Source organism: Bison bison, unplaced genomic scaffold (genome assembly GCF_000754665.1).
Source record: "Bison bison bison isolate TAMUID 2011002044 unplaced genomic scaffold, Bison_UMD1.0 scf7180017864039, whole genome shotgun sequence".
NCBI lineage: Eukaryota > Metazoa > Chordata > Mammalia > Artiodactyla > Bovidae > Bison > Bison bison.
In genome coordinates, this window is record NW_011494611.1 from 662,118 (window position 1) to 678,666 (window position 16,549).

Genomic DNA, 16,549 nt, shown 5'->3' on the forward strand with positions numbered 1-16,549 from the left:
TCCTACCGGACCACCGCCCACCCCCGAGGGCTAGTGCTCGGGGAGAGGATGCAGACAGTGGGCCTCGCTCCACCGCACCATCCTGAGGTCTAAACAGACTTGTGTGCTAAGTACTGGGTGCGCAAACACGGGAGGTGCTTCATACACAATTGGTATTGCTAGTTCCCCGTATCACATATTAATTGTTTTCCACCACACAAGTGAAGCATGAGAAAGATACCAGAAGCCCCGGCTATGGAGTGTCCATGAGCTTCTACCAGAGAAGCCGTGAACCCTGCCCCAACAAGTGAGGACGTTCCTGCCAGGCAGACGCAGCTTTGGGGTCTTCTCTGCTCCTTCACCCCAGCTGTTCTTGGAGCCTCAGTCTCATTTGTAAGCGAAGTGCTTTGTCCTCTTACTCCCTGGCCGTCATCGGGATTCAGTGGGACGCTACGTAACAGCCTTAGCACAGCGGCTGCCAGGGGGGAAGGACTAAATGTTTAAGGCTTGGAGAATTGACAGTGAACCCGTGTCTGCCCCACAGAGCAGGTGTGGCCATCAGATGCTTTCCCGTATGGAGAGGGACCAACTCAGGGCCAGGGCGTGTAGATGGTCAGTGAGGTCGTTTTCCTCCCAGTCACTCACCTGCACTCGCGTGGGATTCAGCCAGTGCGGGATGTCGCGGACGGTCACGTTCACTGGCAGGACAATGGACTCGCTGTTGTGGTCCAGGCAGGAGGTGGTGCACTCTGACCCTGCAGGGAAGCAGAGAGGGAGGCGGCGGCTCAACTCCTGTCTCCTGATGCCAAAGACCACCCCTCCCCCCACTGGAATGCACCCGCTGCTCCCTGGACCCCATTGGTCTGGGCCATCCCTCCCTCAGGGGCAGCGGGAAAGAGAGAACCCCCGCCTCCAGTAGGGCCACCTCTGGTCTCCCTGACAACTCTCTCGTCTCCTGTCCAGCTGACACCACCGCCACGCTCATCAGCCCTGGGCCCAGTTTGCTCTTACTCCTCCTGTGTTCAGAAACCCTTCCAGGGTTGCCCACATCCAGGACAAAGTGCAAAACAAACCCCTCTGTCCAGCATCCATGGCCTCCCATGGTCTGGTCAACCCTGTCTCCCATGAACCACCTCACACACTCCCACTAACTGGACTGCGCTTGGCTTTCCACCCGAATCCCCCATGTCACAGCTTCTAAACTCTTGCCCCTGTGTATCCTTTCTCCTGAATTGTCCCACTGATTGGCCTTCTCAAGGTCAAATCCTACCAGCTCTTCAAAGCCCAGGTTGGATCCTCCGAGAAGCTCGCCCTGATTTCTGCAGCTGACTGAGAGCAGTGTTTGCCATTGGTGAATCCCACTCCAGAGCTGGCCCTGCCCCCTGTCCCTCCTTTCCGCGGTTACAGTAATGCCCTAGGAGGACAAGGATGGGGTCGAGTCCTCTCTGAGCCTAAGCCAGCGCCTGACACACAAGGTCTGCTCTGCAGGCATCAGCCAAGTGAGCGGTGAACGTGTGAATGCCACATCAGCAGTAACCACACTCTCCTCCCCCAGGGCTGGCGCTCACACCCTCCTCTGTGCTCTCAAGATCCTTCCCCCGACTCTTCAATGGGTGCATGACAATCAACGATCTTTCAGACCTTAATCCAAGCGCCCTTTCTTGGAGGAGACCTCCACTCCTGACAACCCAAACCTTCTCCCAGGCACCCGTCACAGACTTTGTCGCTGTGGTACCAAAAGTTCTCTTCCCTGCTCGCCTGTAACTCCATGAGGCCAGTGCTATCTGTGCCCCTTTCTATGCCCAGAGCCTGGCACTGTGCATGGTGGATGGCAGGCACTCGATAAATATTTGTGAAGTGAGTGAAAGAGACAAGAGTGAGCAACCGCATAGATGGTTGAGGAAACGAATGAGTGAATGAATGAAGGGCACAATGAATGAATGATGAGTAGGCATTTAGGTATCCCAGACAGCAGGAAGTGGGTACATAAACGAGTGAGTGGATGAATAAAGGACTGAATAAGTGGCTAAAGGAATGAAAACATGAATCAGGCAGTGAGTCAGTGAAGGCACCATGACCAACAGAGACAGGGTCAGTACACAGAAGCCCTGGGTCCAGGCGCTTCTCCAGCTGACCTTCAAGCTGTGGGTGGGCAAGACGAATGAAATTGGACTGATTCATTCTCTGTCCTGACCTCAGTGATTCTCAAGTCTCCTTAAAACCAAGCTTATCCCATGGGATGTCCCCAGGACTCCAGAAAGGTCCTCATTCATATGGACAGAGAACGGACATGTCACAATCTCACCAGGGCCCTACGGAGGTCATTCCCCTGCCTTAGTGTCAAGACCACCCTCGAACACTGAATGGTTTACGAGTCTACTTTCTTGAAAAATATCCTCCGCTGTTAGCCAGTCCAAAGGCTCCCTTCCAGACGTGTGTACGTGTATAAACAGAATGCATGTATGTGTCTGCTGCTGCTGCTGCGAAGTCGCTTCAGTCGTGTCCGACTCTGTGCGACCCCAGAGACGGCAGCCCACCAGGCTCCGCCGTCCCTGGGATTCTCCAGGCAAGAACACTGGAGTGGGTTGCCATTTCCTTCTCCATATATGTATATGCATACATGCAAATATAGGTGCATATTTAGATATTTGTATATGTACATATATTTTATCAGGGCCCTTCTGTTGCCATCTTGTCATTCTCTTCAATCTAAGCGAGTCCCAAAGTCTGAAGAGGGGGCTGGGGTGGAATGGCAGATCCGGGACAATCTTTAGAATCTCTTTACTTTAAACACGGGGCCCCTGAACCCAGAAAAGGCAGGGGTGGGAGTATTTCTGGTCTGGTCAGCGGGCTTTCACCTGCGACTCACCACCCCTGCACACCCAGCCCTTAAGACCGCGGTCCTCACACCCATCTTGGGGGTGAAAGAGTGAAGTGTGCAGTGCTTGAGTTCCAAAGCTGGGGAGGAGGGGGCCGTGAATGAAAGCCCACGCCTCTCCGGCTCCCAAACCCCGTGACACATACAGTGGAAACACAGAAGGGAGAGAAGAGAAGGTGGTGGCCATGGAAGGGGACAGAGAGAGGTGAAGGGTGAGCAGAGAGAAAAGAAGCCCGCAGAAAGACATAAAAAGAAGAGATGAGAGTCCGAGGTGGGGGTCCCTTGGCCCTCAGAGAGACTCCATGGTGTGTGTGTGAATCAGGAGATCGATTTTAAAGATTTCAGGGAGCCAGGCTGTGATGGGAAAATCTTTTTGGAGAAACAAGACGCCACCTCTGAGAAACAGACAAAGGATGTTCACCCCAAAAGGGGGAATAAATAAACCTGGTTCACCCAGGAGGCCACGGCTGCCCTGTGCAGCAGACACGGCTCAATCCCTCTCTCCCGGCGGCGGGCTCCGCTCTGCCCTCCCTCGCCACAGCGCTGGGCCTCAGGACCAGGCGGCGTGTTGTGATGTATGAGCCCTAATTGGCATCATTACAGATCACTGATCTCACCGGGCCCCCGTCTCCCCCTCCCAGGAGGAGCCAGGAGGTGGCAGCAGCCTTGGTGGCTGTCACAACTTTCTGGGAGTTTCTGAGAGGGGACACAGGCCTCCCCAGGCCCTCGGCCTGGAGGCAGATGCTCCAAGCAGCTCCAGAAAGGGGGCCCCAGCCCCCAAGCCAGCCGCCTACCTCACCCTTGCCCTGCTTAGGAGGCCTCTGGTCAGGGTCCCTTTCTTTGAGGGACGTCTCCCCGGGGAGGGCTCAGCCCAGGGGGTGGGTGGAAGGACAACGAGCAGGAGTGTCGGGTCGGTGGGGGAAGCTTTGCCCCTCTCTGCTTCAGCATCCCCTTCAGAGGCCCTGGGGAGGGGGGCGTTTACTCTCTCAGCCCCCTCCAGCAGACCCCACCCCTCACCCCAGATGACCATGCTCATAAAACCACATCGGCGTGGCAGTGAGAACAGGGGGTACAGAGGCAGGGAAGGGGGTTCCGCGTCAGACAGACAGCTTGCCCTGTCTGCTTTGACCACGAGAAAGCTCGGGGAGTGAAGGAAAGGCTACTGTCATCACTACCCCTTCTCCCCACCACCACCTCTCGACTAGCCTGCTGGCTAGCAGAGGGCCAGGCATTCTGGCTCCCTTGCGTGTGTCTGCGACTTGCACATACACAACAGGTACAAAGTGGCCACGTGACGTACCTGTGTACGTGTGTGTGTGAGCTACACGTAGGTTTACGGGTGACGTATCTGGGCGGTGTCTGGCTGATGCGTCTGTGCTAGGCGTGAGCTCACCGCACGATGGGTGCATTTGAGTCGGTTGTGAAGCATGCACGCTTGCTCGTTTGTGCATACAGGAATATATGAGCTTGAAAGCATCGGTGGATGCAGACATGCAGGCGGTCTGGTTTTAATCAGGATTTTTTTTTCTCCCGGGGTTGCTCAATGCCAGGCATGAGTATGACGGCGTATTCATTTTTGTGCATGTCCTGACTGAGTCAGGGGCAGGGGCCCCATCACAGACAGAAGTGTCCAGAGCCATGCACACCCCTCAGGAATGATGGAGAAAGCCTTGACCTTGGGATGGAGCAGCCAACGCTACTGGCCACCACTCCACCTGTTGCCACAACTTTCTAGAATGCCTATACTGGCAGACCCAATGAGATCCCCCCTCTGCAAAGCTCCTGCTTAGGGTCCTTTGGATCGGTGGCTCCATTAGATCTTAAACTACCTTGGGAATCAGCAGGGAGGGGAACCATGCCCTTGGATGTTTTCTGAGGCATGCTGCACTAATGCGGGAGGGCTGATCCTTACTCTAAGTTCAGCTGAAGAACCTCTGTGCGAGGCTCTGCGTTTCCATCTTTCAAAGGAAGTGGTCAGGCCCCCTCACCCCTCTGCTCCCCAGCTGTGGGCCTCCCTTCTGGACGTGAAATGATAACCACGTGAGGGTGAGGAACACATTGACTTTGTGTGGCTGGGAGTGAGTGTCTGCACAGATAACCCTCTGCTCCAGACACCCCTGGTGATCGTCCCATAAATCACACTGGCCACGAGAAAGGACATCCAATTCCCTGGGCTTTTCATCATGGTCAATTAAGGAATCCACCCAAGAGGTCAGTAGCACTGCCCTCCACTGAGGTCAGACTCCATGCACGCCCAGCTCCCCAGAAAGCTGTGGGCCTGTGATGAATGTATCTGTCCAGACGCCTGGTCTCTCCCAGGCCACCCCCTGGCATCAGACCCCAGTTTGTCTCCCTTCACTTGGCGAGCTAGCCTATCACCATGTAAAGAATATTTTGAAAAAGCTGTTTCTCCTTATTTTGGAGGCAACTGAAATGCCATGGAAAGAACTCGGGCTTTGGAGGAGTGGTCTCAGGATTTGGGCATGTTCTATCATTGCTTTGAGTCTCAATTTCCTCATCTGTTCAAGGTTATTGAGAGGATAAGAGATCACATCTCTAGAGAGCTGGGTACAGTGCTGACCCACGGCCGGTATTGTGAATGATCAGCATCACACATGTTTTAAGATTACCAACAAAGGCAGCCATACTGGGTCACTGCTTCCCTAAATTGGAAGTGGATTTTCATACCTCCCTCCCTTTGCCATGTTGATCCCTTCTGCCTGGAATGCCACTTCTTGCCCAACTAGCTCTGGCAAATCCCTGTGTAAGCAGACCTTCCTCTAGGAGCCTTCTGTGTCCCTGGAGGCATCAGTCAATGTTTCTGTCCTCCAGTGTAATCCCACACACCCACCCAACATTGCTTTGCTGACATCTGTGCCCTGAATTCTCTTCTTGAGAGGACAGGGTCTGGTCTCATTCCTCTTCATTTCCCCAGTGCCTCGCGCTGAGAGAGGTGCCCATTATCCCAGAAGGACACAAGCTCCAAGTTCTGGGGAGGATGCGCCACCCTCCTTCCCCCCATGCATAGCTCACCACCCACGCCCATCGTACCTATGGCATAGCCCTCAGGGCACTGCAGCTTGAGATTGCTGTTGAGCTGGTCTGGGGCCGAGCACTCGCCTTGCATCTCCTGGCAGATGTGGAAGGAGCCGCTCCAGGTGCCATCTTTCCGGCAGTGGATGACGTTGTTCCCACGGCCCTGCATGCCACAGAGACACAGTCAGGACCAAGAGAGACCCCACCCTCTGCACAAGAAGCCTCCCAATGTTTCTGCTCTGCAGCGCCCCGAAAGTGTTCCAAAACAAGTTCTTCACCATGGTGGAAACCCAACCGGCCTCCAGTAGAGTCACTGCAATGTCTCCATTTTACAGATGGGGACACTGAGGACTCAGTGGGGGAAGAAACTTGCTCAAAGCATTTTGGAGAGTTTAACACCCAGGTTTCCTACATCTGAATAGTGTTCTTTCAGAGAGTCCAATCAGAGGAACTCGTTTGGCTTGTTTTTTGTAACTGAGAACATAGGGGACCATGTGTACCCCGATGTGTACAGTGAGTAAGCATGGATCTTGGAGCCATTTGTCAGGAGGCGGTCACACACCAAGGCTCAGAGGCTAAAGGATCTGCCTGCAATGCAGAAGACCTAGGTTTCATCCCTGCATCAGGAAGATCCCCTGGAGAAAGGAATGGCTACCCAATCCAGTGTTCTTGCCTGGAATATCCCATGAACAGAAGAGCCTGGCAGGCTAGAGTTCATGGGGTCACAAAGAGTCGGACACGACTGAGCGACTATCACTTTTCACTTTCACCCCAGGCATACTCCAAAGCTTGCTTCATCTCAATCGACGAGAAAAAATCCCAGGCCCAGCCCCCCAAGTAGCTTTCTCTTCCAGGGCCTCCCTTCCCCTCCCTCCCTCCTTCCTTCCTTCCTTCCTTCCACTCCATTCCATTCCAGCAATAATGGCACCAAAAGGGTGGTGTGAGGATGCTTCTATACGCTCCCTCCCTCCAAGTCTTTACAATAGGCAATATCCCATCTCTCAATCTTCTGCAAAGCCATGGGCAAACGAGCCACTTTCCACTAACATTCCAACAGAAGGTCAGCTTTGCTGAAATTTCAGAACCATCCCCCAATCCAAAGACCATTCCTTAGCGTCCATTCTAGGCGTAGCTCTGTCGGGTCCAGTTGTGAAGTAAGCCAGCTCCCTGCTCCCCACAGCACCACCGCCAGCCCTGAGCGTCATCCACTGCCTGCATTCTCAAATGCCCCACGTAGGGTTTCACCTGGCCAGGCTGCTTCTGCACGTGTTGCACCTTTGTCTGCTCTGTCCCCTGCCCCTGCCCCCTTGTCCAAACACAGGCACAGAACTTTCTGGCAGAAGCATCCTGTCCTAATGCCAAGCCCAGGCCTGCACACTGCACTAGCCGAAGGTCTCTGACACCCGCTGCCTCTCTATCATCTGTTCCCTCCTAAATGGTACCCTCTTGGGTCACCCCTGCACCCCTGGGGGCCTTCCACAGTACTCAACAGGTCCCAGCCACTTAACAGGCCCATTCACACATCACCCAATAGGTATTTTTGTTCATTCAGGAACAAAAGATGGAGTGAGTAAGTACAGAGATGTGGAATGAATTTGTTTAAAAAGAAGAGAAATGCATGGATGAGGAAATAAATGAGTAAATGAAGAAATGAATGAATACGCGAATAAATGAACAAGTGTGTGCATGAGAAAACAAACTCTTGGAAAGGGCTGATGCAGGCTGAAGCTGCCCTGTCTGAGAAAACAGCTGTAAGGAGCTGGGATTTAGAGAGAAAGGGGCCCCTCTCTGGGCCTCACGTGGGCCAGCATGAGGAGGATCTGGTGGCGGTGGAAACCTCTGTGGCCACGGAGAAGGGTGGCTCATCCCGCGGCCACAGCTGTGGGGTGATTGCTGAGTCCACCCAGAGGTTCCGTGTGAGCGTGGGGAAAGTTTAGGCAACTTCCTATGGCTTCAGAGAACCCCGACTCTCCCTCCCAGAACCCCAGGCCCCGTGATTCTGCTGGGCCCTCAGGGGAGTAGGAAATTGACCCCAATTTCCTTGAGCCTTGGCCTATGGTGCACTTGGCCTCCAGCCCCTGAAGGGCTGCAGACCTCAGCACTGCGTGGGCCAGAGCTGGCTGGGAGCTGGGTTTGCAACAGAGAATGTATTAGGACTGGCTGGAATCTGCGTAGGGAATTTCATGCCGGGGAGGCGCCACTACAGAAAAGGGAAGCATAAAGGCACTCTGGTCTTGCTGCCTCTGGTCTCTCTCCCTCCTGCCCAGCTCATCTGGCACTTTCTGCTGCTGACCGAAGCAGCGTCACAAAGGATACAGTCCTTCTGATAAGATAGCTTGCACTTTCAAACCAGGCTTGCTGGAGGGCTGCCAGCCAGGGCTTCTACAGTGGGACCCAGATGACACGCCAGCCCCTTCTCTTGCTCTGCACACATCCTTCCTTTGAGTCTGTGGTCACCTGTCTCTCCCGCATACTTCTTTTGATTCCCACCCCCACACCTTTGGCCCTCTGTACCTTCTACATGGCAGACTTCCCAGAGCCTCTCTGGATTTCATGTCCTCCTTTGGGAAAAGATTTTTGTGCAGTTAGGGCTACCTATCACCTGGGTGCAGGAGAAGGCAATGGCACCCCACTCCACTACTCTTGCCTGGAAAATCCCATGGATGGAGGAGCCTGGTAGGCTGCAGTCCATGGGGTCGCTAAGAGTTGGACACGACTGAGCGACTTCAGTTTCACTTTTCACTTTTATGCATTGGAGAAGGAAATAGCAACCCACTCCAGTCTTCTTGCCTGGAGAATCCCAGGGACAGAGGAGCCTGGTAGGAGGTCATCTATGGGGTCGCACAGAGTCGGACACAACTGAAGTGACTTAGCAGCAGCAGCAGCAGCATCACCTGGGTGCAGATGCTTGGAGCAGAGCCATGTTGCTGAGCCCAGTGTGACCATAGAAGGCCTGACATGCAGGATCCAATCTGGGAAGACCGGAGGCCAGGGGACCTACTGTGCATCTCTGAATACACAGTGCTACATGCTAGGGTGAAGTTTACCACCAGAGGGCTGAGCATCTCTTAGCAAAGCGTCTTGTCTCTCTGTGCCTGTGTCTCCATCTGCAAAAAAAGCATACTATACGGGGCTGCCCTGGTGGCTCTGTGGTAAAGAATCTGCCTGCCAATGCAGGAGATACGGGTTTGGTTCCTGATCCAGGAAGATCCCACATGCCATGGAGCAACTGAGCCCATGCACCACAAGTAGGGAGCCTGTGCTCTAGAGCCCTTGGGTTGCAACTACTGAAGCCCGAGTGCCCTAGAGTCCATGCTCTGCAACAAGAGAAGCCGCTGCACTGGGAACCATGCACCGCAACTGGAGGGTGCCCCCACCTCGCTGCAACTGGAGAAAAGCCCGTGCAATGGCAAAAGTCACGCACAGCCCCAAATAAATAAATAAACACAAATGCAAAAGAAGCGTACTATGCTTTCTCAACTCTAACTACACAGGTCCCCAAAAAGCCACAAGCATATAATACAGTGTCAAACATCTACTACGTGCCAGTGTTTTACACGCAGTTAAAAATGCTTTTACCAGTGCAGTTAGTGTGGAAATCGTGTCCTTTTTACAGATTTGAAAACTGAGGCTCAGCTAGGAAGTGAAAAGGTGAGTTTTTAAATGATGCTGGTGTGATGGTTAAGAGTCTGGACTTCAGTCAGACTTCCCAGGTTCCAATTCCATCTCTGCACCCTTCCCACTGTGCAGACTTGGGGAAGTTCCTTAACTTCTCTATGCTTTGGTTTCCTGTTAAATGAGCCTGGAATTCACTGCCTGAAAAAGTCATCATGGGGATCAGTGAGTTAGGCTATGTGAAGCATTTATAGCTTAACACACAGATCAGGCCCTCTAAGGGTTAGGTGAGCTCTTAACCACTCTCTTGCACTGCCTCAAAGGGAACTTTAACATCAGCCCAAGCATTACCCACATTTGAGAAACGGCAGCTGCCAGAACAGGGAGGCGGCCGGGCCGGAGCCAGGCTTTTCCCTGTAAACCTCTGTGCTTTCCTACAGTACAGGGGAGTGGAATTGGGGAGGAGAGGCTGGGAGACGCGCACAGAGGGAGACCCAGACTTCTAGTTAGCAGAAATGGAAGTAAGACAGTGGCGGAGAGAAATATGACGTCAACAGAGCAATTCAGCTCAGTTGTTCAGTCGTGTCTGACTCTTTGTGACCCCATGGACTGCAGCACACCAGGCTTCCATGTCCTTCACCATCTCCCGGACTTTGCTCAGATTCATGTCCACTGAGTGGGTGATGCCATCCAACCATCTACACAGTGAACCACAAGATACAGAGATCTGTTAACAGCAATCTCAGTTCTGCCTGGACTTCCTCCTAGTTGTATAAGGTGGGCAAGACACCTTAACTCCGTGAACCACACCTTCCTCACCTGCAAAATGGGACAGTGATGCCAGACACTGTGGGGCTTAAATGTCTGTACAAAGCACTTAACCCAGCCTGGCGTAGAGTACATGCTCAATAAATCGCAGCTGTTGTTTATTATCTGCCTCTGTGTCTGGTCAATGGCCTCACATGCATTTTGTTTCCTCCCAGTGAGATACAGGGGTGACGTGTAGCCATGCAGCTGCAGGAGTAAGGCTGGGCAGAAAATATCGTTTGTGCAATGACTTGGCTAGGAGATCTGACTCTGCTACCAACTTGCTGTGTGACCTTGGGTATGGTGCTTCCCCTCTCTGAGCTTCAGTGGTCCTACCTATCAAATAAGCAGATTGCAATGGGAAAACCCTGAGGTCCAGCCCATCTCTAATATCGTATGGGCTTGGGACTTCCTCTAGGAAGCCCTGCATCCTTGGGCAAGCATGTGATGATCCTGAACCTAGAAGCTGCCCCGCTTGGGAAGGCATTATACGTATGAGAGGGGTGCCCAGGTTGCGCACCGCACAATTCCACAGGCCCGCCCTACTTCCACTGCCTCAGTTAATCCTCACAAATAAACTAAGAGGAAGCCAGAATTACTTCCCCTCCCCCACTTTATGCCTGAGGAAACTGAAGCTTAAAGAGTTAAATAACTTGCCCAAGTCCTCCAGCTAGTAAGTGGTAAAGCCAAGATTCAAACACAGAGTCTGGATCCAGCATCACAGTGGCTCCCTAGGAATGGATGAAGTTGAGGTTTGATTTGTTCATTTGCTTTTAGTGTCAGTGGGAAGGGGTATGTGAGCCTCCCCTACAACAGCCCCTGTCCTCCCTTGCCAGGATCTGGAGCTTGTTTGGAAAGCAAAGAATTCCCGCTCCATATACATGCTGTTCGATTCAAGATACTCTGCGCGGTACATTTCGACTGTGTTTACAGGCAGCGAGAGGGGATCTGAGGTGAATACTAGATTTGGCTCCCAGGCCCCCGGTCTGAGGGTAGAGGAAATTCATTTGCAGTACAAACTAGAAACGTCAATTGTATTAGGAGCCCATTTGGCACGCGCTCCCTCATTCCTTAGCCGGCAAGCAATACCCTGCTCCTTAGCGTCTGGCCTCCCCGGCAGTTGCCAAACAGGACCGCTTGAGTCGTCTGATAAATTTACATTTTCCTCTCCTTTAAATACAAACTGGCCATGAAAGGTACTTGGCAGGCCCCAGGCAGACTGGGTTTCAGTTTGATAACATGACCACGGCCAGAATAGTATTTGGCTCAGCAGTTCGGGTAACTGTTAGCAACAGTTTTATGTAAGGGAGTGAGAGGGAAGTTGATCGGCTGCGTGAGGCCGTGGTAATCTCTAGCCTTTGCTTGTTCCAGCCCCAGCTTCTGCCTCCCTGGCAGCTGAGGAAGGGAAGGACCCGGGTACACAGACAGGAGTCCTGAGCATGCCTCCCCTACAGGGCTTGCCTCCTGGACTCGGTCTGCCCACTGTCCACAGTTGGGGGACCAGGTTCCGATTCTGATTCAGCTGACACCAGCTGCGTCACCTTGGATGGCTGAGTGAGTGTCCCAACTGGAAAATGAGGAGAGCAGCCTGGATGTCCACGGCAGGAGTCAGGCCCTGTCACTTCCCGAGCACCTACTAGGCGCTTGGCACTATCCCCAGTGCTGACAACACAGAGAAGATGAAAGCTGTGGTCAGGGATCTCAAAACCTAGTGGAACTGAAAGTGAAGTCGCTCAGTCCGATTCTTTGCAACCCCTTGGACTGTAGCTCACCAGGCTCCTCCGTCCATGGAATTTTCCAGGCAAGAGTACCGGAGTGGGTTGCCATTTCCTTCTCCAGGGGATCTCCCCGACCCAGGGATTGAACCCAAGTCTCCCACATTGCAAGCAGATGCTTTACCGTCTGAGCCACCTGGGAAGCCCCAAAATCTAGTGGGGGAGCGTGAAATGAATTACAATGCAGCGTGGCCAGTGCTGTGAGGGAGGGGCACTGGGCCCACAGTGGGAGGGGCAGGAAAAGGTTCCTGGAAGAAGGGGTGCCTGGGCTGAATGGTGAAGGACACTTAGGTTGGAAAAGGTGACAGCTCCTTTCACAGAGAACATGCAGGTGAAGGGGGAGATTTGTCTTACTGTGATGGGGGAGGTAAGCTGAATGCACAGGTGAGACTTACTCTAAGGGAGATGGGGTTACTGATTCACAAAAGACTTTGAGCAGGGGAACTGTCATGATCACACGTGTGCTCTCAACAGGCCACTCTGGCTGTGATGTGGACAGTCTGCCGGAGAGGCAAGGAGAAGGCAGGGGGGCGGTTGGGAAGCTGCGTGCAGGCCAGGAGGGTGATGCTGCTGGCCTGAGTTAGGCCGGTGGCCTTGGAGACAGGTAAGGGCAGTTCAGGAGTTCGGAATGGGCAGAAGTCAGTGGCTAACTGCACGTGGGAATGGGAGTAAAAGGAGCTGAGGATGCTGCTCCGACTGTGTCTAGTATTTGGTTTTTCCAGTGGCCGTGAATGGATGTGAGAGTTGGACCATAAAGAAAGCTGAGCGCCAAAGAGTTGATGCTTTTGAACTGTGGTGTTGGAGGAGACTCTTGAGAGCCCCTTGGACTGCAAGGAGATCCAACCAGACTGCTAAAGGAGATCAGTTCTGGGTGTTCATTGGAAGGACTGATGCTGAAGCTGAAACTCCAATCCTTTGGCCACCTCATGTGAAGAGCTGACTCATTTGAAAAGACCCTGATGCTGGGAAAGATTGAAGGCAGGAGGAGAATGGGATGATAGAAGATGAGATGGTTGGATAGCACCACTGACTCTCAATGCACATGAGTTTGGGTAAACTCAGGGAGTTGGTGATGGACAGAGAGGCCTGGCATGCTTCAGTTCATGGGGTTGCAAAGAGTCGGACACAACTGAGCTACCGAACTGAACTGAACTGAACTGAATACCCACTAAGCACTGACAAGAGGGAGATCCTTGCACTGGGGCCCAGTTGGCTGAACTCTGGCCTCACCTGAGTAAAGATCCTTGCCCACCTGTGTGTCATGGGGCTTGAGGCATCCACCCTAAATGGTGGGTTCTCTCAGGACTGGAGCTCCCTGTGGATCTAAGTCTTCCCTGGAGCCAGCTGGTTCCTCATTCTCTTTCCCATTCTTGATTCCCTACTTGTCTTAGTGGGTGGAGGTGGGTGTGTGTAAGGATTAAGGAAATGCCATTCACAGAACTGCCTCAGCAGGGCTGCTGGGAGTGCTGAACTCAGTTACACGTGGACTGAGATAGAATTCAGTCCCCTCCATCTCCTACCATCCTTCTTCAGTAGTCTCAAAACTGTACATCTAGTCTAAATATGGCTCCCTTTCTCCAAATGCTTGAGGAGCTACTGATGTCTCCAGATCATGGAAATTGTGATTCTACATATTTCAGAGCAATGTAAGTGGCGATGGTGGTAAAAAGTCAACAAAACAGCCTCGGTCACTCCTTACCTTGGATCAAGTTCAGACATTGGGATTTCACTTATGATTTCTCTCATAAGGTTCCTGATACTGAGATTTTTTTTCAAAGCTAAGAATCGCTGAACCAGTAATATGCAGTGTAATGGGTAGGACCACGAGGTTCAGAGAGATTACAAAGAAAGATGGTGAGAACTCAGCTCCTAAACTTCTGCATGGGTGATACCGCTATTACACAATTGTGGCATCCGCAGGGAGTCTCCTGGAGGATGTGGTTCTTAAATCCTGGCTGGTGGTTAGTAAACAGAGGGGAAAGGGGTCTAAGTGTTGACCCCAAATTCAAGGAGCCTCACCTGGGTGGCATCGCTGTCTTCACAGTTGATCCTGCACTCGCTGTTGAACTGGAAGCCATTAGTGCACTGGTACAGCCCGTGGAATTTTGGTGGAGGAGGGTCACACGTCACAGGAACACAAGCTCCCTCCTGCCAGCTGCCATCCTGGGTACACTGGGTCTTGAAGGCCCGTCTTTGAGGAAGAGATAAAAGTAGAGACATCTCAAGGACCCAATGGCTGCAGCCACGCTCTACCCACGGTCTCTGGAGCCAGCTGGCCTCACACATACCTTTCTGATTCCTGAGTCCCTGCTCATCCTATTGCATGGCGGAGGGAGTGAGGAGGGGTTAAGGTAAACGTTCACAGAACTCTTTTCTCAGGGCCGAGAAAGAGTTTCATGTGGACTGAAATAAAATCAAGCCCTGCTGGCCCGTTTCCGCCCACTTCCTTCCAGGGGCGCTGACGGGGGCTGACTCGGGGATGGTATGGATACCCACCACTTGCTGCACACCAGGCACCCTGCACGCACTCCACACACACATCCTCATTCATCCTTCACAACCATCTTACCCAGTGACTGCTATCATCCTCCCCATCGTATTGCTCAACGGTAGAGGCCCAGAGAAGTCACACAGTCAGCAAGCAGCTGATGACAATGTCCCTCCAGATTCCCAGGGAAGAGCACGGGATGAATGGTGGGCAGAGCAGGGAGCACTTCCTTCTAACTAGACAGACCTGGCTCTCCCTGTCCCCCGGCCGGCTCCAGCCGCCGGGAGCTTGCCTCTGCAGCCGCACTTACTTCTTTGACTTCCGGGAGGAGCCGGGCACGTGGTATCCAGGTCTGCACTTGTACTTGCAGAAGGAGCCCACCTTGTGCTTGTTCTCACGGCACCGGGCCGTCTGGAGGTCTGCGTTGGGCACCGGGGGCGGAGCCAGGCACATGAGCTCACACAGGGCCTCCGGGAAGGACCACAGCCCATCCTCCATGCAGGTCAGGAGGCTGTTGTTGCCTGTAGGACACAGGCAGGCAGGGTTAGTGGAGGCGGGAGGTGGGGAAGCTCTGATAGACCAGCTCATCCACAGCTGCCTGGACTCAAGTCAACTTGAAGAACCAGACACTTGCACATGTGATTCCAGACCCTTCCACTTTCAGCTGAGGAGTCCAGGGAGAAGAAAGAGCTGCCACAAAATAAAAAAAAAGAAAAAAAAAAAAAAAGGGAGATACAATTTGGGGAGTGATGTACCCCATGTCTACAGTGAATCCAATTCAAGGCTCCTGACTTCGGATTCTGAAACCTCTTATATTGCATAGACAAGAGACCTTCACGATCCTTGTCAACTACAAATGGGCACTTGCCACGAGTATTTGCCAGCGACTGAACAACAAGGACATTTGCCACCTGCCTGAGCAGAGATTGAACCCTGTGCTGTTGCAGCTGCCGACCTGACCTTCAGCACTCCCTGAGGGGGACTCAGGGAGGAGGGTGAGGCACTCTGTGCTCCAAGGAAACTGGTGGAACGGGTCTTTAGATAGTTAGATATTTTCAGGAGCTGATTTCATGAACCCAATCCTTGGATCTCTTCATATCTAGTAAATCACTAAAGCCCTTCATGATGACATCAGTTCCTCATGACTAACAGAAAACCTTTTCTAAAGTAAGAACTTGATTACACTGAACTCCCCCTTCACCAAAATCTTATATATTAACCTTCCCCACTGCCTCTTTGGAGCAGTCCCTCAGAGCTCTCTGAAGCGCTGCCTCCCGGGCTGCCTTCCTCATTTTGCCCCAGAAATAAAACTTAACTCGCAACTCTCACTTTGCACATCTTTTTAGTCCACACTTCATCCTCCCTGCTTTGCATCTGGGCCCAGAGATGAAGAAACTTGCTTTCCAGTAATTGGCAGAGTAAGTTTCCCTGATAGCTCAGCTGGTAAAGATTCCGCCTGCAATGCAGGAGAGCCTGGTTTGATTCCTGATCAGGAAGTTCCCCTGGAGAAGGGATAGGCTACCCACTCCAGTATTCTTGGGCTTCCCTCGTGGCTCAGTTGGTAAAGAATTTGCCTGCAATGCAGGAGACCTGGGTTCGATCCTTGGGTAGGGAAGATCCCCTGCAGGAGGGCATGGCAACCCACTCCAGTATTCTGGCCTGGAGAATTCTCATGAACAGAAGAGCCTAGTGAGCCACAGACCATGGGGTTGCAAAGAGTCGGACACAGCTGAGCAACTAAGCATGCAAGGTCCTATCAGAATTGACTAGGCGCTCTGATTTCAGGGTGCTGTGTGACCTTCAGCTGCCACTCCCTCGCTGGGCCCCGCATCCCTGAATTTGTCTGAGTCCCCCTTATGCCTGGAAGTGGCAGCCTCGTGGTATCTGGAGGCTGGATTTTCTTCTCAGGCCCAGTATTCAGTGAAGCTTTGCCAAAGCAGCTGAGAGATGAGCACTTCTCCGCAGCCCATG

At 52.8% G+C, this 16,549-nt stretch overlaps 1 protein-coding gene across 1 annotated transcript in view; it reads right to left on the minus strand.

The window, feature by feature from the left end:
• Positions 1 to 16,549, minus strand: part of PAPPA (pregnancy-associated plasma protein A, pappalysin 1) — a gene marked incomplete at its 5' end in the record, with an annotated part of 265,764 nt that overhangs the window by 38,976 nt on the left and 210,239 nt on the right. The window contains 4 exons of the mRNA XM_010835189.1: positions 625 to 734; positions 5,909 to 6,056; positions 14,110 to 14,281; positions 14,889 to 15,099. Of these exons, the coding sequence (XP_010833491.1) occupies positions 625 to 734; positions 5,909 to 6,056; positions 14,110 to 14,281; positions 14,889 to 15,099 (641 nt within the window). The remainder of the gene's footprint in view (positions 1 to 624; positions 735 to 5,908; positions 6,057 to 14,109; positions 14,282 to 14,888; positions 15,100 to 16,549) is intronic.